General features: G+C 40.7%; 3 protein-coding genes and 1 long non-coding RNA gene across 4 annotated transcripts in view; 2 read left to right on the top strand and 2 right to left on the bottom strand.

Annotated features, from left to right (window-relative positions):
- The window catches only part of mnat1 (MNAT1 component of CDK activating kinase), a 44,569-nt gene extending 42,654 nt beyond the window's left edge, over positions 1–1,915 (bottom strand). Inside the window, exon 1 of the mRNA XM_088434087.1 lies at positions 1,727–1,915. Coding sequence (XP_088290213.1) covers positions 1,727–1,815 — 89 coding nt within the window. The 5' untranslated portion in view covers positions 1,816–1,915. The remainder of the gene's footprint in view (positions 1–1,726) is intronic.
- A 1,845-nt stretch (positions 1,916–3,760) lies between these two features.
- On the top strand, positions 3,761–12,899 carry six4a (SIX homeobox 4a). The gene is made up of 3 exons (XM_088433872.1): positions 3,761–4,614; positions 6,632–7,305; positions 9,643–12,899. Exons 1-3 carry the CDS (start codon positions 3,881–3,883, stop codon positions 10,221–10,223), a joined length of 1,989 nt encoding a protein of 662 aa, XP_088289998.1. The 5' UTR covers positions 3,761–3,880; the 3' UTR covers positions 10,224–12,899.
- A 6,444-nt stretch (positions 12,900–19,343) lies between these two features.
- Positions 19,344–20,746, bottom strand: LOC148412971 (uncharacterized). The gene is made up of 2 exons (XR_015867765.1): positions 20,478–20,746; positions 19,344–20,367 (listed from the first exon to the last, which is right to left on the bottom strand). It is a non-coding gene; the product is annotated as an uncharacterized LOC148412971 (long non-coding RNA).
- On the top strand, positions 20,150–21,826 carry LOC148412970 (homeobox protein six1b). Its single transcript, XM_088433009.1, has 2 exons — positions 20,150–21,024; positions 21,203–21,826. Exons 1-2 carry the CDS (start codon positions 20,465–20,467, stop codon positions 21,495–21,497), a joined length of 855 nt encoding a protein of 284 aa, XP_088289135.1. The 5' UTR covers positions 20,150–20,464; the 3' UTR covers positions 21,498–21,826.
- The last annotated feature ends 523 nt before the right edge of the window (positions 21,827–22,349 follow it).

Raw genomic sequence — 22,349 nt, 5'->3', positions numbered from 1 at the left:
TCTCCTCACAAGAGAATGAATGAAAAAAGGTTGGATAAATTTAGGTATGTTGATTAATTGATAGCTGTACAAAGTAATACTACTATGCGCAAGAAAATGGTCAGTCTTAAAGTCAAAGGCATGCAGATTTGTTTCCGCATATTAAACTACTTAACTCATTGTTTTTGTATATGTCATCAATACAGCCACAAGGCTGGAAAGATTGAGTAAACACTGTTGTTTGCTTTTGTAATGTATATTAAAGACTTTTTGTCTAGTTGGGGAGGACTCCGTGAGGGCTGATTATGATGAAGGTGGCTAGTACTAGGGACGTGTCTTTTATCAATGTCATTTTAATCGATAATAAAGTATAAATAAAACAAATAAATAAGCTTATAGCTTTGCAGTGTATTATATTAGTGACCTAACATGTTTCGGGTGGTGTTGTGTGCAATGGTATATGATAGCATTAAAAGGAACACTGCCAATTGCAATGATGCCAGTTTTGATAACTCAAGCGGGATGGTGTGTGTGTGTTTTTTTTTTTTTTCATTTTGCTTATAACTCAAAAAATATGGTTAAATCTTATGTGTGGCTGTTGCATCTTATCAGCAAAAACTAGAGCCCATTGCCCAATGGTCAAACACTTGCTGCATAAGAGTCCAGCCTATTTCAATCTTGTCGGTTAGTATAGGCCCGCTATACTGTAAAGGTGACCCAGCAGAGGAACGGTGTAAAATGCTACATTGCAGAATCATTTTAATTTTCTGCGTGCGGCCAGATTATATTGGGGCTGACCTGATGACAAAGCAAGGCCACTTCCGGAAGGGGCAGTCAATAACTAAATAAATAGTAGAGGGGGTTGAAAAGATGCTCTCATCAGGCTACCACTATTGTTGCTTATGTGCCCTCTTTAATCAAATGTAAAGGTTGGTACACAGTTGACAAGGTCAAATCTGCAAAAGTGCCAAGTAAACAGGTTCATGTGCTGAAAGCTGTGCAGTGTCAAATAGTGCATAACTAACGAATGTAACTAACTGTAATAAAAATAAAGACGCACCTGTCATTATGATGCAGTAAAATTGTACAGTTACAAGCTACAACCACAATAACAAAGGTGCTGCACTGTTAAATTAACACTACTCTGGCAATATCAATTACAAAAAGCACAATTCTCCTTCCACATTGCACAGGCTGTCGGTAACGTGTGTGTCAACACACAGTTGGAAAATGCATATTTCAAGGAACAAATTTGTCAACGGCTAATTCATTTGGACGATATTTGTGGGACAAAATCCGTGTGTGTAATGCTCTTGGATGATGAGACAGAATATTTGCATGACCTTCATACTAAACTCAAGATAGGTTGTTAACTTACCAAGATTGCGATTTGCTGTTTGGTACTGCAGATGCCCAAGCCGAAGAATGAACCCAAACTTTAGACATGTTTTGCTCCGCGTTTTTTCATTCTTAAATACTCGTATTTCAACGAAAATTATGGTCTCTGTCTTTGCAGTATTATCATTCACGGTAAAACAAATGACCAGTGTAGTTTCCATCACTTCAACCGACTGTAAAAGGCAAGTGTTTTATTTCTTAAACTACTTAAACACTTACAGACGCGAACACAATGCATGCGCATTTCGCCGTGTTCAATAATTAAATACGTCAAGTTGGGTGTACTTATTTGAACGACACCGAGTGTAGTAGTGTAGTTAGTCCGTCTTCACATAGTGTAAATACTCACAGCGTGTGTCCACACACGTTCACCATCAGCTTGAGCGAGGGGTTCCTGTATTTTGTTGTTTTGCATCTCGGGCAGCTTTGGTCGTTCATTTCGTTCCTATGAAACCACAAATTGATGAAGAAATAATAACAAAATAGCAACAACTTGCAAGCTTCAGTGTTCACATTTCCGGCTTGTGAGTCCTGTGTTTCATCGAGTAAGGTCCGACGGGAAACGAGAATTAAGTGTTCCTCTTTTGTTTCACCTTTGAAATCGTGCATGAGCATCTTTTCAAACAAAACTGTACCGTGTGTGTGTACTTTCTTGATAGTTTCTCGACGATTTTTACAATTATATCTTTTAAGGATCACCGTGATATTATTTTATAAAATGCTATAAAGTTCAAAGGTTTTTTTGGCCCATCTTTTTTCTCACCCATTGAAAATAAATGGTCATAATTGACGGACTATTTATGACTAAGTTTAGTACATGAAACAAACGCAAATTTTAATTGCCTTTTGTATAATAACAATAATTCCTCAATCAAGTGTTACAAGTGTTGAATGTCAACTTGGACAAAAAAATGGTTGGTCAACTATTCACGAGTGATATTAACCTTATTAACAATAGACAATAGTTTTACTTTTTTTTGAGCGGCTGGAGCTTTTTGCTCAGCATCATACGCTCATTGTCTTTTTTATTGGGTGAGTGAACATGAAATGGGTAAATGGATAAATGAAATGGGTATTTGTGAATATGATTCACAGAAGTTGTACAACAACAAACAAAACAACTTACTGTGCCAATGCAACATTAACATAATTATCATGTATATTTTTTATTATCAATTTAGCTTGTGATAAATAAGCTTGTGAAGGTGTACCTAACGAAGCGACTGAATGAAGAGAGTAATACAATCTGTATTTTTTCAGTTTTTCGTTGGCTTATTCACATTTTTTTAACTCACGTCACAATTAACCAAACTGAAATCCCATTTTGATTCTATGTTCAGTAAGTTTTTTTTTCTATTCGTGCCAAGTTTTCATAAATGAGTAGTTGACGCGATAATTTGCAAAAATCAGCAAACGATTGACACACTCTAAAACTTTTGGTTTGAAAATAAATCAATTATGTGTCAAAACATGACAAACAAACTAATACATTTGGGTCAATTTTACGCAATTTTCTGCGTTGTTTTATACAAAACAATCCCCCAAACGAGTCATTTTGTACAAGGCAAGACAAACTTGGGTTAAGAAAATTGGGTCAAATTCTTCTAAATATTGGGTGGGTCTTTTTTTTAACACATATTTCATAATCTTTTATTTCAACCCAAGTGTTTTTTTTTTTAGAGTGCACACTGTACGTTTTTTTTCGTGATGCCACCCGCTCTCAGCTCCCTCCAAAAATCCTGGGATAGTGTTAAAAACATACACAATACACAAAATACTGTACAGTAAAAAATTGTTTCAGAAAATATTAACGAAAATATTAGCGAATAGATGACTCGTGAATTCGGAACCTTTGTCAATTATATTATTGTCAGAAAAAAAGGCGACTTACTTTTGAATGTTTATTTTTGACTTGTAATTTTTACTTTGTAGGCCTGTGCAAATTTAACCTTTTTTGTTGAAAAAAAAATGTGTGTTTTGCCACCTCTGCAAGTATTTTTTGTTTGCTTGCACAGTTTGCTTGCTTGTGCAACGTAAAGGAAAAAAAAAAAAAACTTGTCCGTGTCACCTGTTGACAAACTCATTCCCATGCTGGTGAAAGTGCTCACCTTGCACAGACCGCAGGTAAGATGACTGTCGGGACTACAGTATAGAGCGCAGTTTTGCCTGACTGACAGCTGAAAAGCAAACATTCGAGTCCGGAGTAGCTATGTGTTTCGCTCCTCCCCTCCGCCGGGCCCTCGGCGGCCAATGGCGTGGCTGTGCCGCGCATAGACCTCAGCTTGTCTTGATCCACTTGCAGTCGGCGTGGAGTAAAAAGTAACGTTGGAAGGCGAGAGGGAGAAAGAGAGAGAGAGAGCGAGAGAGAGAGAGAGAGGGAGAAGTATCTGCTTACAGCTGCTGTCAGATATCCGATCGCCTTCGCATGGCGAGGAGGTAACCTGATCGAGCTGGGAGGAGGAGTGACTCAACTAGGGAAGCCTTGAGCACGAAAAAAAAGAAAATGTCTTCTTCTTCAGCCGGTGAAGTCACAAGAGCAAATGACATCAAGAGGGAAAATGTGAAAGAGGCGGACAAGCGGGAGTGCATCAAGCTCGTGGCGCTGGAGGCGGCAGAATTGTCCATGGAGCGAGCGGCGCCCAACGCGGACGCGGTGCGCACAGAGCTGCTGGTGAGCGCTGCCTCCTCGCTGGCCTTTTCCCCGGAGCAAGTGGCTTGCGTGTGCGAGGCTCTGCAGCAGGGGGGCAACGTGGACCGCCTGGCTCGCTTCCTTTGGTCCCTTCCCCAGAGCGACCTGCTGCGCGGCAATGAAAGCATCCTGAAAGCGCAAGCCCTCGTCGCCTTCCATCAGGCTCGCTATCAGGAGCTCTACAGTATTCTAGAGAACCACAGTTTCAGTCCATCCAACCACACCTTCCTGCAGGATCTGTGGTACAAGGCCCGCTACACCGAGGCGGAGAAGGCGCGGGGGAGACCCCTTGGCGCCGTGGACAAGTACAGGATCCGGAGAAAGTACCCTCTCCCTAGGACTATCTGGGACGGCGAGGAGACGGTGTACTGTTTCAAGGAGAGGTCTCGCAACGCACTAAAGGACCTGTACAATCAGAACCGGTATCCCTCTCCGGCTGAGAAGCGCAACCTCGCTAAGATTACGGGACTCTCTTTGACCCAGGTCAGCAACTGGTTCAAGAACAGGAGGCAGAGGGACAGAAACCCATCTGAGGCCCAATCCAAAAGGTGAGACCAACATCAACACCTTGAGCGCAATTCTCCGATATGCAAATTCTCCATGTGACACTCAGCGCCATAAGTCTGGAAAATATACGTTTATGGGTGTGGAGCACGTTTGCAGTGTTTTGAAATATGAACTGGTTGCCATTCAGATCCGGTTTCAAGTGTGGCGTGGAAACCAACTAAAACACTCATACACACTCACACACACACACACAGATGCACGCACGCACACACACGGACTATACATTTTTTCATTTAGGAGACGCGGGGAGGGGCAACTTTGATAATGCATGTTTCCGTCATTAATTAATCATTTTATAAACTTGTGCAGGTCGAGACCTAAAGTCAACAATGTTACTAATCAGTGAATGTCTGCCTTCTTTCACGTGGCTCTGTTTGTGTGCGTGCCCCCGAGTGTGTGTCTCAGTGGTCTGCGTGTAAGAGACTTCTTTTGCCTCGGTCTCAATAAAGCACACAACACATACGCAACCACGTATACTCACTCCCACACAAATACATCAAAAAGATCGCAACAGCGAAAATCCATTATAACGTTTATCGTCAGTGCAAGCCCTTGAATTATCTGTTCGCGGAGTACTATGGGGGATAGGAGGGCTGAGGGACTTTTTCTCTTTCAGTGGGTGGGGGTACAGCTGTTAGAATCAATCTTAAGACAGCAGGTTACAAAGTTAGCAACCTATCTACATTGCAAATCCACTTTTTTTTTAAAAAAAAAAAGTAGAACAGATGCATTTGTGGAAATTACATGGCCTTGAAAAATAATGGTGAAGCGTAAAGGCCGCAGAACTTTTAAAGCCATTTGTTTTGTGTCTTGCCACCATTACCAGCACTGCTGGCTGTTTTTTATCACACCAGAATTTATTGCGCCAAATGGTTGCACGCTTGTTGACGCTGGTAGTCTCTTCATGAGACAAGAGGGCAATGCATTCCCAAGCACAGCCTGCTCTTCAAAGCTTGTGTATAGCCTCATAACACAACAACAAATGTGACCCACAATGACTCTTTCAAGCAACATGTGAACAGCAAAGAAATTTAAACCTATGTTTAGAAATTTGTCAAACAAAAATATGGAAGAATATATAAGAAATCTATTGATCACATTAGAGGTGTCCTGACCCTATAGTGATTTCAGTCCTTTATCAGCCAAACACAGTATTAGATTATATTGTGTTACATCCATAATCTCTGATTTTGGCAATGTATTGAAATAAACATCAGTTGATATTTTGCACTTCAAAAAATATAATTTAATTTTATTGACTTTATTTGGTTTATTTCTCTCTCTCATGTTTGTGACTGTATTAACAATCTAAAAAATAGTTTAGGTAAAAGTAAACCAATTATATGTCAAAAAAGGACAGACCCAATATTTGGGTCAGTTTGACCCAACTTTCAACAACCCACTAAAAAAATGGTTGTTTTGTAGAAGATAACTTCAAACATGGGGTTGCTTGATATAAAATGATCCAGAAAGTTGGGTCAAATTGACCCAAATATTGTGAGCTTCCTTTTTGACCATTATGTTTAATCCAACCAATTCTAAATATGACCCAGTGTTGTATATTGTTTTGGTCAAATAACCTAAAAAATGTAATTTAGTATAAGACAACCAGAAAAAATAGGCTATTTCATATAAAAAAAAAACACCCGAATAGATGAGTTGTTTGACCAATAATTGTTATTTTTGACCCAAATGTTTTAGGCGGTATGTAATCTCTAATTTTTGGAATAAATTAGTCATATTTTCTCTTTGGTGCTGTTGCTAACGAATGTTGTTTGCGTAGTATCACTTGATCAAGTCCCCTCTAACGTATGAAATATTAAATAAAAGCATGCATAATTCCTGCTGACGTCATATCAGGTTGATGTCAGTATCGAACAACTCTGTTGGCGGCAATATCGGTATTGTATTGAAAGTGAAAAGGTTGGATCGGTACACCCCCAGACTGCATATTATTTTTTTTTTATAACCTGTTATTTCTTACTATCCTCTTTCCAGTGAATCTGATGGAAACCACAGCACAGAGGATGAGTCCACCAAAGGTCAAGAAGAATTGTCACCCAGGCCTCTCTCCAACTCCTCAGATGGTGTCATAACTCATGGGACACTCCCGATCCAGACAGGGCCTCTGGACAGTGGGGTTGTCATCCAGCAAATTGGGGACATCAAAATGCCCGCTGGATCCAACAGTGGGGGGCTCTACAATGGAAGTCTGGTCACCAACAGTGCCTCCCCGGCGACGTTTCACAACGGCGGCTCATCTTACCTCCACGCACCTGGGAACATCCTCTTCAACGGGCTCAATCTGGGCATCCAGCCTTTGGCGTTCAACTCTCTGAGGCCGTCCGGAGGGGTGCTGCTGGGAGCCTCAGGAGAGGACATGCAGGAGAAAGGACTGGGAGGCTCTGCTGAGGACTCGACCTTACAGTACGCCTCCCCTTACACGGGCTGTGTGAACGGAGGGCCTGTGAAGCTGGAGGGGGTTCACACCATGGCCGCCCAGAATGGGGGCTCCTCCGTACTTACCTTCAGCTCCTCGCTGGGCGGCTACAGCCTTGTGCAGGTACCCAGCGGCGTGTCTGACAGTGATGGAAGCTTGCTGCTTAACAGCGATGTGGGCCTTCCTCCCTTGCAGCTTTCTTCTTCATCGTCTTCCTCCTCAATCGCACAAGGTAGGGTCTGTGAAAAATCATGACTATTAGCTGTAGTTTACAAACTATGATGATACTGTAGACATATAAAGACATACTGAGATCAAATTCAGCAGCGTTAGATCCTATTTCACAAGCGTTTATGGAATATGAAACAGCAGAATTAACCTGTTTTCACCCATCGTGATAGGGCAACCTTTTTTTGCCACTTCCTTTTTTTGCCACTTGCTGTTGTCTGAAAATGACATTATAGTTCCACATGGCTCAGGCAATTCTGGCTCATCTGTTTTCTGGGTTTGGTCAAGTGATGTTCACAAGCTGAGCCGTCTAACTGTGATGTAACTGTGATGTCATTTTCAACCAAGTGCCAAAATGGCCACCCTCTCCTAAAAATGTATCGAATTTGCTGCTCAATTTATGTTCATAATACAATATTAATCACTATATCATATTCAGACTAGTGAGGCCGTATAAAACTAATTTTGGTCAAGAAAATTTCGGGGTTGACTTTCTTTTAAATTTAACATCAATTGATATTTTGAACATTGAGATTTACACAATCACAATTTCGGAGCCAAAAAATACGACCAGAGATCACTTAAAAAGTGAGAAACAATCACCAACGCTATCAGAAGATGGACCTATATATCCAAATAATTTAATTAATTAGTTTACAATCAGCCCCCACAATTGGAATGGGCCTTACCCATGAACGGCCAAAATTCACTCAGGCTGTCACCATTTAAAGTTTTTAGAATAGAATTTTTTAATAGAATTTTTTTTCATCATTTACTGCTTACTGGCCAATCATCCTTGTTTATTGAGAATAATTTAGTGATCATAAAACAACAAAATATTAATGTGAAATTAGTCTTGCACCCCCCAACCTTTTTGAAACTGATAAAGCACCCGGTACACATATTGTTTTCTGAAGTAAAAGCAGATATTTGAGAAAGGTTTTAAACTCAAAAGATAATCAGTCAGTCTTCTTGAATGACTACAAAAATTAATCAGTACTGTACTTACTGTTAACCTTTTTGAAACTGATAAAGCACCCGGTACACCTATGGTTTTCTGAAGTAAAAGCAGATATATGAGAAAGGTTTTAAACTCAAAAGATAATCAGTCAGTCTTCTTGAATGACTACAAAAATTAATCAGTACTTACTGTTGAGATGCTGACATTAAAGTCTTTAGACAATTTTAATGTAAAAATGTTCTAGAGATTACTCGGTTCTTAAAATACCAGTAGTTGTTCGATTAATTTTTGTTTTTAAATTAATCAATAAACTTTGACTGCTTTAAAATTCACATATATTGTGAGGATCATTGTAATGCAACCTCCACAAAAAGGACATTTAAGAATATTAGGAAAATGAAAACAATAATCAGACTGGATATACTGTGAATTTTTTTATTAGAATGACATCCCTGGAGTGAACGAAGCTGTGTGTGCTGCAATGCTTCATTTTGCAGATCAATCAATGATGAATTGTGACTTTACAGCCAATTACAAGTTTTGCATGAGTGTTTTTTCCCCAACCAAACAGATATGCATAAGATTTAGGGAATAGATATTAGGACAAATGTCTCTCTTTTTTAATAGTGAAATGTAAATCTGTACACTCCTTTTCCACTCTGACCTTTTTATTCGTGGAAGTCTATTTAAACTAGCTCATACTGCACAAAACACAGAGTATGGAAAAAAGACACTTGCTCCCCCAAACATAGAGGGAGAGAGTATTGGTCCTTTGAAAAGCCCAGGGATGAATAAAAACAAGTCACCATCACTCATCATCGTGGCGCTCTTGATCTTCAGAGCCGGGTAGTAGAGAAAACATGGCTCAGGCAATCAGAAGCCATGAAATGCACTAAGAGGGAACAGGGAATATGCTATTACAGCACTTACTTTGACATTGAGCAGAGAATCCACGCCAGGAGGAATTGAAAGGACTAACAGAAAGTGCAGCTTGCTGTTGAGGCATCACAGATGCAAGCTACAACAACACAATGTGAGCAAGAGGCACAGCCCCTGCCTTATATACATATATATATATATATATATATATATATATATATATATATATATATATATATATATATATATATATATATATATATATATATATATATATATATATATATATATATATATATATATATATATATATATATATATATATATATATATATATATATATATATATATATATAGAGAAGAGAGAGAGAGAGAGAGAGAGAGAGACACACACACACACACACACACACACACACACAATCAAAATAATATGAGAAGTGGAAGTGGACTTACTGTTGCGCACCATAGGTGATGTCAGTCTTAATGTGTCATGTGGCTACAGTGCGATCGCTCTGAACGATGTTGCGGTGAGCTCCTCCAGCGACGACTCCTTTCAGCAGCAGGACAAGCTGTCTATGACCTCCATGCACCACAGTAGCGTCCTCTACAACATGAGCAACCAGCCGCCCATAAAGAAGGAGCCTTTGGAAGGAGGCGTTTACTCCTCATACCACCATGGGCTCCACCTGGACCCAAGTGGGCAGATGGGTTACTCCACGTCCAGCTCTGAAGAAGCGCCGTCCAGCCAAGCCCCAGTTTCCACCTCGTCCAGCCCTGAGGTCTACACTACGCTTACGGTCAGCACGCCACTTATGGCCCAAACGAACCCGAGCGGTCACCACCTGCAGCCCGTCGATTATCTCAGGGGACATGAGGTCCGGGCAGCCCAGCCCTCGCACCTGATGGGGCCCTGCATGGACAACGACTACATGAACCTGTCGGAGAACAAGGTGGACAACACGGGGCAGGCGGGCGTGACTGACATGGTGCGAGCCATGTGCGGCGACATGGAGACTGTGGAGGGAAAGGAGCTAGCCAAACTACAGACGGTACAGATGGAGGAAGACATGGCTGACCTTTAACCTTAAAGCAGAAGCACTCATGTCCATGCGAGCAGTAATAATCTTTTGTGTGTGCGTGTGTGTGATTTTTTTTTTAATCATTAATTTCTTTAATTTCTTAAATTATTTGACAATACTGTGTTGACATTTACAATGCACTCAAGTTAGACAGAAGGCCTGTTAGCGGGTCTGGACATTATGCAAAAAAAAAAAAAAAAAAGAATTAAAAAAAAAAGATTAGATGTTTAAAGGGGAAGTCAAGTCAAACATTTCTTTACAATTGTATGTTTTGATCTAACTACAGCATTCTGATAAACATTTTTGCTACTTTTGAGCTGAAAATTAAATCATAGTTGCACTGAGCTCATTTAACAATAAACCGTGGCCATCAGTTTGAGTATGTGACATTGAAACAAGCTGAACCAAAATTGCCTTTTAACTGCACATGAGTTTAATCGTAATCACCTCTTCTTAGTACACTTTTATTGGCTAATCTCTGGAGTTGTGCTAATCTGGATGGTAAACTTGGGAAAAAAAAGACCTCCTTACAAAACTAACTGCAATTTTGGAATCAGCATGCCAATCTTAAAGTATCAGAAAAAGTTAACCGGATATTTTTTTTTCTTCTTTCCGAATCAGTCCCCAGTGTGAAATGTATTGCAACATTGTTGCACTCTGAAAACCGTTGAGTAAAAATAACCCAAATCAGTCATGTAGGGACCAACTCAATTTTTCCTGTTCATATACACTTTAAAAACAGTTTGGGTCAAAAAAGGGCCTTTACACAATGTTATGTATTGTTCTGCTCTACTTAAAATAAAAAGGTAATTTTGTACAAGGTAACCCAAGAATTGGGTTGTTTCATATAAAGCAAGCATGTAAATTGGGTCAAATTAACCAAAACATTGGGTCTGTCTTTTTTGACCCATAATTAGGGTCATTTTTGACCCAACAGTTTTCAGGGGATCTCTGATCCGTGAGCAACTGTAATTTTCAGACGACTTGCAACAAAATGGCCGCCTACTGATGGCTAAAAATGGCTGGATTTTGCTGCTTGATATTTAATAGGCCACAAATGTAATACTAATCAGAGTGCTGTGTTTAGACGAGTAGCGTCATATAAAACATATTATTGTTAAGATCATTTTTACTTTCCTTTAACACGTTTAAAAGCAAGTTCTGTTCTTCACACTAAATGTCACAATGACTCATCGCAGCAGTCGGCAAATGTGGTTTGAGCCGTGTTTAAAAGTGCAGTTTTACAGGCAACACCTGCTACTTCCTGTTGAGTGGACTTGATTTGCCGAAGCAGGTGCTGGCATGCCGCAAGTCACGTGACCAGGATGTTCCTCCAAACTAAATGCGTCATCTGGGTCAAACCAAAAAGGTCATTCATAAGGGAAAGAGGGGGAGCGGGTCTGTGGAAGCGGACTGGTTTTACTGAAGGACTGCGCACATGTATGGACAATATGTCCGCAACACACAAGCTGCTCATTTCGGACAAAGTGCCCATCTGTAAGCACCTTAAATTACCTCTCAAGTCTCAAATATGATTGTACCTTTTTTTGGCATTTGCACTACGCTCATGACATTGTACGGGCTTCTCACTGCTGTCTTTGACAGGCCTTAACTAATGCACACATTTTAGCAGCAAAAGTTATTTTCATTGTCAAAGGAATTGAAAGATGTCATTCATATGTTGCAAAAATGCTGCAGCGACGTTAAAGTATGTCAAGTCAAAAATGTTCTTTACAATATGTTCTATGCAAACCCACTCGTCCAAATATGGCATTCCGTACAAAACTGTGTTTTCGGAATATGAACTCAGCAGCAAAATTCACACATTTTTATCCATCAACCGGAGCAGCCATTTTTGCACTTGCGCCCGACTGAAAGTGATGTCATAGTTGCTCTGGGCTCAGGTGTCATGAATTAAAAATTGATGGATTTTGCAGCTTAATTCATACCCACAACAGCAGTATTAAGCAGAATATCATTTTTAGGCTAAAGATGCAGCACAGAAAAAATATTTTAAAGCTATATTTTTTAATTGACTTCCCCGGTGTGAAGATACTATGCATGATCATGTTTTGCTTTAATGTGCCTCATCAACTGTCAGTGATTCCAGACACAAATGCTTCCCAAATGGATCAAGAACAAAGAGGGACAGAAGTATTTTTTTGAAACAAAGAAGGGTTTCAATGATTTCTCGTCATCTTAAGGTTACGGACATTTTTAGTTTTTGCTTTTGACTTTGTGAATAACACTGAAAGGAAACTGTGCAATCTGAAGGCAATACCTCGGATTGATAGATTTTCCACTGCTTCCACCACTGCTGTCACTGGAATATTTGTTGGGTGTCGGATTAGGAAAAGACAAAAGAATGTGGAGACCATTTGTCAAGTGGGTCTGGTACTTTTTTTTTTAAACCCCAGAAGCTTACATTCATGTCCCATCATAGCACATTTCAGCCTTGCGGCCAACTCACAGCATTCATATCCCTTGGGTGCATCACATTTAGCTTTTTTTAGTTTTTGCCAGACTCATAATGAAATCCTACCAGTTTCTCAGTGCTTTAAATTCATACAGGAAGTGAGTGACGGGCAATTTTTTTTAAACTTAGTTTGAACTATATGTTTGTTATCTGAAATTATGTGAATGTATTTTTCTAAATCTATGTAATGCAATAAAAGTCTATATTTATAAAAAGAGTTACAGGCCATTTTGATCCCTTCAAAAGTAACCAAGCGAAAAGCGTAGAATTACAGTACGTCTGCGTAAGAGCGACACATGTCTGCATCCAACTTTATGACAGACAAAAGACACAAAGCACATGTCTCACCAACATTTAAGTAGCCAAAAAGTGAGGATGAGGGGGAAAACTAGTTCGCTATAATCCAGTGGGCCTGCTGCCGCTTGCTCTTTCTGCAAGTGATCGTTTGCACATGCCTGGCAACCTGGACTTCATTAGCCCTCCTTTTCTCATCTCAGCCCCTGTAATTCAAATAAACAGCAATGAGATTTCCAGAGGTAAAGCCTTTTGGGGTGGGGGGTCTACAGCTCCACATAGCCCAGTCCAATCCAACGGTCTTTCCCTGGGCGAAGGCCAAACATCCCCCCGACCAATCCTCCTCCTCTCTGCTCCTGACCGACATGTGAAAGAATGAATCTGAGGTGCTGTCACTCACAGACGTTGAGGCTCAATCCACAGAAAGCTCCAACTCTTCACATGGCTTGAGGGGATTCTCTAGAAATTTAGCAAATTCCCACAAAATGTGTGTCCTCAGTCTTTGGGCGCTCCACCAAACCCACACAGAGAGATAAGAGACTAGATTTGACAAGAGGACAAACATCGAGAGATCTGACTTTATCCGCAGTGTGTCTGCACCGGATTAATGACGTTAGGGAACCAAGAAATTGGATGTGAGCTAACTGCAGTGTGAAAAAAGGGAAAACATCCCAGCTAATCGTTTTGGAGCGAACAACTTGCCAGTGTTGTTGTCCTAACTACATGCTAGAAACATTTGGCTTAAAAAGAGACCAACACAACTTTTGGGTATTTTCCATTTTACTTAAATAGATGGCTCATATAATGACCCAATTTTGGGGATATTTTGTGGATTGCCTTAGGTTAGTTTTGGGGGCTTATTTCATTTATAAAATTGATGTAGCCACGTTTTAAAAGTATTGGGTCAAAATATCTGAAAATGAGCCAATAAAAAGTAACAAATTACAATTTACTGGTAATTAATTACAATTTAATTCATCTATCCCAAAAAGATGGGTCAAAAAGAATAACTCAGTTGTAGAGTGTACTTAACCCCCCAAAGTTATGTTGGTCCCTTTTTGACCCAATTTGATTTATTATTTTACCCAATGTTTTTTGGAGCGTAACCTTGCCATGACGGGGAACAATTTGAAAAAAAATGTTCAAATTCAATTTTTAACTTAAAACTAGAATTAGCATGCTAATTTACCCCCCACATGAACAAAATAACAAGTAAGCAGTAATAGTAAAAAAGACCTGATTACCATTAGACTCATCAGCTATGTGAGCTTTGTTTCAACAGCCTTAATTGAGAAAATTAAGATGATAAGGTGATAGGTGTGTACGGCTCTCAATAAGTCAGAAATATCAATATCTACAGACAGAAATTTAGCATTGAAAGGGGGTTTAGTGGTGGCATATCTCTTTGTAACCATCAGCATTTTCTTTTTTTTGTTTAATGCAGATTTTTTTAAGAGTTCAAATGATGTCACTCTTCAATATTATTGTTTCAATTACATACTTTCATGTTTATTCATATTTTTTGAGAAAAAGGGCATCCTATAGCTCAAAGATCAATTTTGGATTCCGCAGTCAAAAGAAGTAATCCAACAACAACGACAAAAATGTGTTCACCAGTGTATATTGTAAAATTATTCCAATTTAAATTACTACTTTAGCTCCACCCCCAAAATAAATAAACAGATAAATAAATAAATACACGCCGTGGGTTTTTTTTGTTTTGTTTTTTTACAGTGTGGTGGTGCACACAAACAGAGGCTATTTGTTGGTGCTCATTGTTGGGGCAAAGACAGAGAGACAAATGGGTGAGCCAAGCAGGAAGGGAGGGCGAGGCCGGGATAAAGTTACCTGTGCACAGGTGACCTCGTCGCCATGGGCAGTGGATTAGCTGATTGTTAGGTATCGGGTGACCCTCCTACCCCTCCTGCAATATTGAAGAGGGTAAAAACAGCTTTGTTGGAGGCCAGAACAATATCCCATTCGCAGTGAGCAGGAGGCATGGTCAGACTCTCACGCAGTGGAGGAACAGAAGGACGTAAATGTCAAGCTAGGTGTAGCAAGCCTAGAAACACAACTGAAAGAAGCACCATTGTTGCCTCGCACGTGCAGTTCATTTTTCATGAGTGTGACTTGGGAATGTGGAAAAAACGACTCTATTTTGCCCTTATTTACCAAATCCAATGTAAAACATACTTGCAGCAAAAACAAAAAGATAGGGAACTCCCCCAGAACCCTGGCCTTATTAAAAACACTGACCTCTGATCTTTCAGATGCTTTCAAAGCTGACATTTAATGCGGTGCAGCAGACTGCAAGCCATATGTAACATGACCCGAGGAGCACGGTACTCCGCTGCTCCACATCCCACTAATGAGAGGGCAGGGGTCGGCGGGTACCAGCCTGGCTGGTAGAGACCCACCACCTTTGTGCCGCTGCCTGACCAACGTAAAATGCGGCTCTCTCCAGGCTGCACGGATCTGTTGCTTGTAGGAACAATATTGAGGACTACAATCTGGAAGTAGTTGAGTCAAAAATAACCCAAATCAGGACAACAGGGGACCAACCCAAACTTTTAAATCCATTTTTCCAAAATTTTGGTTTTGTTTATTTGTGACCCAATTTGGGCCTCTTTGACTCGACTAGTGTTAACTGTAATGTTTTAATTAATATTTTTTATACCCTAAAAACAGCTGGATTAAAAATAACTCAAATCAGGTCAGAAGCGGACCAAAACCGACTTTTACGTTTTTAATTTATCCCCAAAATTCGGTCATTCCAGTTTTGAGCCAATTTGCATTATTTTTCACTAAACAGTTTTTAGAGAGTTTAAGGAATGTTGGTTGAAAACATTACAGTATAAAACCAGGAAGGGGATATGGGTGCATGGACTTCACTAGTACTAATACTGAAGACTGTGTGTGTGTGTGTGTGTGTGTGTGTGTGTGGGGGGGGGGGGGGGGGGGGGGGGCAAACCTAAAGCAAATAACTTAAAAAGTTGAGATGGTCCAACTTCTGACTCAACTGTATAGACTGTATTTTTTTCAAACAATTTTTTTTTCATCCAAATTGGGCAGAAAGGGATAAATTATTATTATTTTTTTAATTCTTACTTCTACCCTCAAAAGTGGGTCTGTTCATTTTTGACCCAATTTGGGGGATTTTTTTAAGTGTAAAAAATAATTGGCTGGAAAAAATACACTCTAAAAACATGGTTTGGCAAAAATCTAAACTAATCTAAACTGTAAAGCAAATAATAGGTTAGATTGGCCCACCTTTAACATGTTTTGGGTTATTTTAACCCAACTGTTTTACTCTACAATCAACATTTTTTACACTCTAAAAACAGTTGGGTCAAACATAACCTAACAAGCCAACCCAAATGTAAATTATTCGTTTTACCTAATTTGGGTTATTTTTTAGCTCAACTATTATTTGACTGCAAAAATTGTGAAAAATTGTGTAAAAATAGATTGGAGCAACTTTTAACAAATTTGGCTTATTTTGCTCCGATTGATGTTAGAGCGTAAATAACTTTGATTAATTAATACACTCAGAAAACAGTTTTTAAAAATAACCCCGCGTTCCATGAACGACCAGCCACTTTTTGTTATTTATGTTGCCCCCTAAATTAAGCCTATTCAACCAATTCTTAATCCAGTTTGGAATATTGTTTACCCAAATGTTATAGTGTGGGAAAGATGAAGACTAAACCTGTGCTGACAGCTGGGGGAAGGGGGGCAAGAGACACACAACCACATATTCACACAAGCACACACACACTAGAGTTACTTCTGAACTACTTCTTGAGTTGTGTGAAAGTATTGTCTTGGCGCCCCCTCCCTGTCGACATGCACACAGGAGTATCTCGTTCTGTTTGTGTTTTTCAGCTGTTTGTTTATTTTTGCACCCAAAAATAAGCCCCCCCCCCCCTCCCCCCCAAACAAAAATACATTGCTTGTGGTGTGTTTAGAACCGCAGCGCCGTAAACGCGCCCAGACTGCAATTACAACGCATTTGTGGAGTCGGCCCTCTGGAGGAAATGCGTAATGATTCTGATGGGAGGGGGGGCAGTGCACTTGTAGCAGGTCTAATTTTCCAACATGACAGGAAACTCTGTTAAGCTGATAATTGCAGCTCCAATTTCATTTAACTCACTCATGTCAACAGTTGTGTTGTGTTTGGGGAGAAGGGACTGCCTTTTTATTTGGGACGCGGCAACGCAATCTCACTAAGGGCCTAATTGATTTTCCAATTAACATTTACTGTAGAGTGATGCATTCTGAAAATCCTTTACACCAAGAACGTCAAATCCACGTTTTCTCCTATATGTATTTCAATTCCCGCAACGCTCAGGGAAAAAAAAAGGAAAGTCAGACTAAACTAAACTCTCCCCTTTGGCTAATTTAAACAGCATCAGCACTGTTCCACTCGATGCAGCTGAAATAGCACTTTGGATTTAGATGGAGTGAAAACCATCTGTGAGCCGTTTCACTTTTCCTCAATATTTTACAAATATAAACCCTCCTATATGGGGAAACCTTTTGATGGTGACGTTTTTATGAAGCGTACACTTGTGAGTTCCCGCTCGAGCCTCTTATTTTTCCTTCTCTCGACTTGGAGTGAAATGTAGCATTTCATTGGTTTCCCTGGCAACGCAACTTTACCCCAATAGGATCATTAATAATGGATACGTTTGGAATAATTGAACAGGGCAGCTCAGATGGATTTTAGCGGGTGAAAACGAACACTGAAATGTTTGTTATTGTGTTTTCCCTTGCACTTGCGCGGAACACTTTAAAGGAGAGTTAAATCCTTGCAAATCGTATAGAGAAACCAATCACTAAGAAGTGATGGCCTATAGTACACCCGAGTACTGCGTTTCTTGCAGGGGTAAAAAGTGTGTGGAGTGAGGGGACTCAGCTCTGGCCGTAGCCGGCGGAGAGTCGACATCTTGAAATAATTTCGCCCCCTGGGCTGCTCGGGTTAAAGGAGGAGGCGCGTCGCAATGTGGTAGAGATATTAGAGAAACCCGAGAGCTGCTCATCAGACAGCTCATTCACTCAAGCTTTTACACAGCCCACATATGTCCTTTTGTTATACTGTCCAGCAACATGCACACGTGTTTATGCACACATCAGGTCAGATTGCAATGCGAAGGCCAAACCATTTGCATGTTTCCCCCCCTGAAGTAGTCCTAATCTTTTGTTGCAGGTTTCGATATGAATGAACGTCAGATCGTTGTTTCTGCTATCGTCGGGTGATGCAACTCTTCGTACATTACATTTTAAACACGTATGTAGATTATTATTATTATTATTATTATTATTATTATTATTATTATTATTATTATTATTATTATTAAATAGTCAGCCTGCTATAAAAGCACCATATTTAGAAAGTAGCAGAATGACCAGGCACCTCCCTAGGTCACGTGGCGGAAGCCTACGGTCTATGGTGACAATGACCAGCAAGGCATTTGATAATGCAATTCAGAAAATAATAGTTGAAAAACACTTATGTATAAAAGCAGTTTACACAAAAATATTAACTATATATAATAATAATTAACATCGGGGGGAGTCTTTTTCAAAAGTCATTAGGCTCAAAAGAGCGAAACTGAAACAGAACCGTTTTGTAAAAGCTGATGGTTTGTTTTGGAGCATGGTCAAGTGCTCTTGAGCAAAGCAACTCTCACTCGCGCCTATTATGTGTTTGCATGACGTATAAAATATTGAAACTCAAGTTAGATTTCCCGGATTGGTTTTCCCATGAGGCTATATAAGTCATATTCTACAATAATTGCATTAACAGAGTTAATATTGATAAAATGTACAACACGAAAACAAAATGGATTAATTTCATATTATTCAACGAACGCAATTTCTACCACGTTCTACTTAAACAAATAAAGAGGATAGTGACACATCGAAAAGTGGATACCTTTTGATTACGTCCTTTTTATTTAAAAACCGTTGATTTAATTAAATAAATGACCGTATAAGTAATCAACCACCACGAGTGCAACAAGCCGTCCTCATTTTTAATATTAACTGGAATCCATTTGAGGCCAAAAAACGTGCTCCTTGTAAACATATTGAAGAGGAGAAGCTATGGTTTCAAGGGTGTGCATGGTGCAGACAAAGAAATGTGATCCTTGAGGCTCGAACCAACAACTGCTACAGCACACGAACCAATGTGGTACCCAGAATTCATTTACTAATGGATCGGTTTAGTGTTTCAGCCCACCGAAAAACACTGCGTGGAGTTACTATAAGATGCCGGTCTGCGACAATGGGGGAGAATTCAGGAGTGACACAAAAACAAAGAGGCAGAAAAAAAGAGATACGGCCTCCAAGATGATTCATTGTGATATTATTTTTTTACGTGTCATAACTCAGCCGACATCATGCATAAAAATTCTTTACTTCTTCATTTTTTAAAGAGACGTACCCGCATTTCTCAAATTAATGTGACAGAGTTGCGTTGAGATTGTTTTTGGACTGTGCAGCACAATCAAAATGAATCATATCAAGTCGTCGTTTTTTAAAGATAGGTTTCACGTCAGACTTGCACTGAGATTTGTTTTTGTAATGAATCGTGCACAGGCTCTCTTTCTCACAGCCACACACACACACACACACACACACACACACACACACACACACACACACACAAACTCGCGCACACTGGTGGTCTATATGGGCCGTTTGGCAAGTTGTGGTTTGTCATATAAAAGACGTGCTTACTGGTACACCAAACTTACCATCAGAGGAACTTATTAAATTATATCGCCCCATAAAATAAACGGCCTCGGTAATTATTACACGAAAGGGTAGTGCAGATACAACAATCTGTATGTAATTAAGGGAGGTGGGCGGTTAAAGTCATCAACACACGCAAACACACACGCACACAAAACAGCAACAATATTAATATAGGGTTTGTTTATAACCTATATCTTGCTGGTTGAATTAGCCTATTTCTGAAACAGTTGACTAAAACGGCGGTTTACCCCCGCTGATATGCGATGAGCGCCAACTCTAAATAATATCTACATGGTGGAAGCATGTTAATACGGCCTTTAAGAGGTCTGTAATAATTGATTAGTGTTTAGGAGCTGCCGTGGGGGCGGGAGGTGGAGGTGGAGGCGCGCTCCTATTTCAGCCCCTGACGCGCTGCCTCTGGGGAGGAAACGGAGCTGCAAAGTCAGTCCTGCTCTGCTGTACAGGGGTGCAGGGCAGACTCAGAGCCAATCACCGGAACGTACTGGGCTCCCTTTAAGCCTGACATATCTCCTCCAGGAACAAATTGTCCCGACAATCAACATCCAAAATCTGCCGGAGCGCGTAGAGGAGCGGAGATCTGGGAGTGGGCAGGCCCTGCGCGGAAAGGATTTGCACCGCGACGAGAAAAGAAGAAGAAATATAACGCGTCAATTTCTGGGGGGATTTTTTTGGTTTTCCCACCACGGACGTCATGTCGATTTTACCGTCTTTCGGCTTCACCCAGGAGCAAGTGGCGTGCGTGTGCGAGGTGCTGCAGCAGGGGGGCAACCTGGAGAGGCTCGGCCGCTTCCTGTGGTCTCTCCCCGCATGCGACCACCTCCACAAGAACGAGAGCGTCCTGAAAGCGAAAGCCGTGGTGGCCTTCCACCGGGGCAACTTCCGGGAGCTCTACAAAATCCTGGAGAGCCACCAGTTCTCGGCGCACAACCACCCGAAGCTGCAGCAGCTGTGGCTCAAGGCGCACTACGTGGAGGCGGAAAAGCTGCGCGGTCGGCCGCTCGGCGCAGTGGGGAAGTACCGGGTCCGGAGGAAATTCCCGCTGCCGCGCACGATATGGGACGGCGAGGAGACCAGCTACTGCTTTAAAGAGAAATCCAGGGGGGTCCTGCGGGAGTGGTACACGCACAATCCCTACCCGTCCCCGCGTGAGAAGAGGGAGCTGGCCGAGGCCACGGGACTGACCACCACACAGGTCAGCAACTGGTTCAAAAACAGACGGCAGAGGGACAGAGCCGCCGAGGCCAAGGAAAGGTATTCAACCAATCTTTTTTTTTTCAAACGCTTTTGACATTTTTATTGATGTATGTTTGTTTCATTTCGCATGTTTGCAAATGCCCTGTCTTGCAATTCAAACGGCAATACATGCGAAATAAAAACGTCCCTGCATCCCGATTTGACGTCATGCCGTCGTGTTATTTCTCCCACTCAGAGAGAACAGCGAAAACAACAACGCAGGCGGCAACAAACAGAACCAGCTGTCCCCGCTGGACGGAGGGAAGTCGCTCATGTCCAGCTCGGAGGACGAATTTTCACCCCCCCAGAGCCCCGACCAGAACTCTGCGCTTTTGCTCCAGGGCAACATGGTCCTCCCCGGGGCCTCCGCGTACTCCATGCCCGGCCTGGGGGCCCCGCAGCCGGTGCACGGCATGCACGGACACCCGCACCAGCTGCAGGACTCCTTGTTGGGACCCCTAACCTCCAGCCTTGTGGATTTGGGCTCTTAATGACGCTATTTTATCCGACAAAGAAACAAATACAGAAAAGGACTGATGAGTGTATCAGATTGATGTACGAAATAACACTATTGTAGCCTATACCTTATTATATAGACTGACTTGTCTGTCGTTAAATTTGATTCGAACTTAAAATTCCTTTATGCGCTTAATCTGTATATCACCCCGACATGAGGTTTATTATCTCTTGCACATGTAAAACACAAAGACCCAAACCCAAACACTTACATGGACTACCCAGTTTCTTAATTTATATTTTGTTAAAATAATTCTAGCCAGGTCCTGCCATTAGCTTCAAATAAAACTAAAAGTAGCTGATACATTTGTCTTGCGTCATTCACCAATCGTTTATATTTGTGGATTGAAGAAACAAATCTTTTGATTTTGCTCGAATTTCAAAATGCACGGTCGCTTGGTTAATAATAAATCTTGACTAGGCCTTCATCGTGCAGAGCAGCCCATGCAAAAGAGAAGGCGCTGTGAAACAAAGGCAAATGAACTGTTTAAAAAAAAAAAAGGGTTAGTTTTTATTGAGGGGGGGGGGGGCGTAATTTTTCTTTTTTTTTTTTTGCTGGTATTTTTTCCCTCCGAGTTTGTTTGTAGGTTCAGGGCTATGGGAAAGAGATAACACTCAGACCTGCACTTTTCAGACCTAAATGGCAAACATCCTGTTGGGGAAAGGGAAAACCTCAATAAAAGTCAAGTTCACTGGCTGATTAAATAAATATAGAATATAAACAAACATGGGAAAGATAACAGCATTCTCTAAGTGACAATTAATTTTTTTTATACACATATATATATATATATATATATATATATATATATATATATATATATATA

Source organism: Hippichthys cyanospilos, chromosome 14 (genome assembly GCF_059441005.1).
Source record: "Hippichthys cyanospilos isolate Australia breed blue-spotted pipefish chromosome 14, RoL_Hcya_1.0, whole genome shotgun sequence".
Taxonomy (NCBI): Eukaryota; Metazoa; Chordata; class Actinopteri; order Syngnathiformes; family Syngnathidae; genus Hippichthys; species Hippichthys cyanospilos.
The sequence above is the reverse complement of the archived record's forward strand: the minus strand, read 5'-3'. Positions and strand labels throughout refer to the sequence as shown.

What these genes read in the sequence shown, in the direction of transcription:
- six4a (XM_088433872.1), top strand. Translation starts at nt 3,881, where the DNA reads ATGTCTTCTTCTTCAGCCGGTGAAGTCACAAGAGCAAATGACATCAAG. An exon ending in TCTGAGGCCCAATCCAAAAG is followed by an intron (nt 4,615 to 6,631) that starts GTGAGACCAACA and finishes TCCTCTTTCCAG; the next exon opens with TGAATCTGATGGAAACCACA. An exon ending in TTCCTCCTCAATCGCACAAG is followed by an intron (nt 7,306 to 9,642) that starts GTAGGGTCTGTG and finishes CATGTGGCTACA; the next exon opens with GTGCGATCGCTCTGAACGAT.
- LOC148412970 (XM_088433009.1), top strand. Translation starts at nt 20,465, where the DNA reads ATGTCGATTTTACCGTCTTTCGGCTTCACCCAGGAGCAAGTGGCGTGC. An exon ending in GCCGCCGAGGCCAAGGAAAG is followed by an intron (nt 21,025 to 21,202) that starts GTATTCAACCAA and finishes TCTCCCACTCAG; the next exon opens with AGAGAACAGCGAAAACAACA.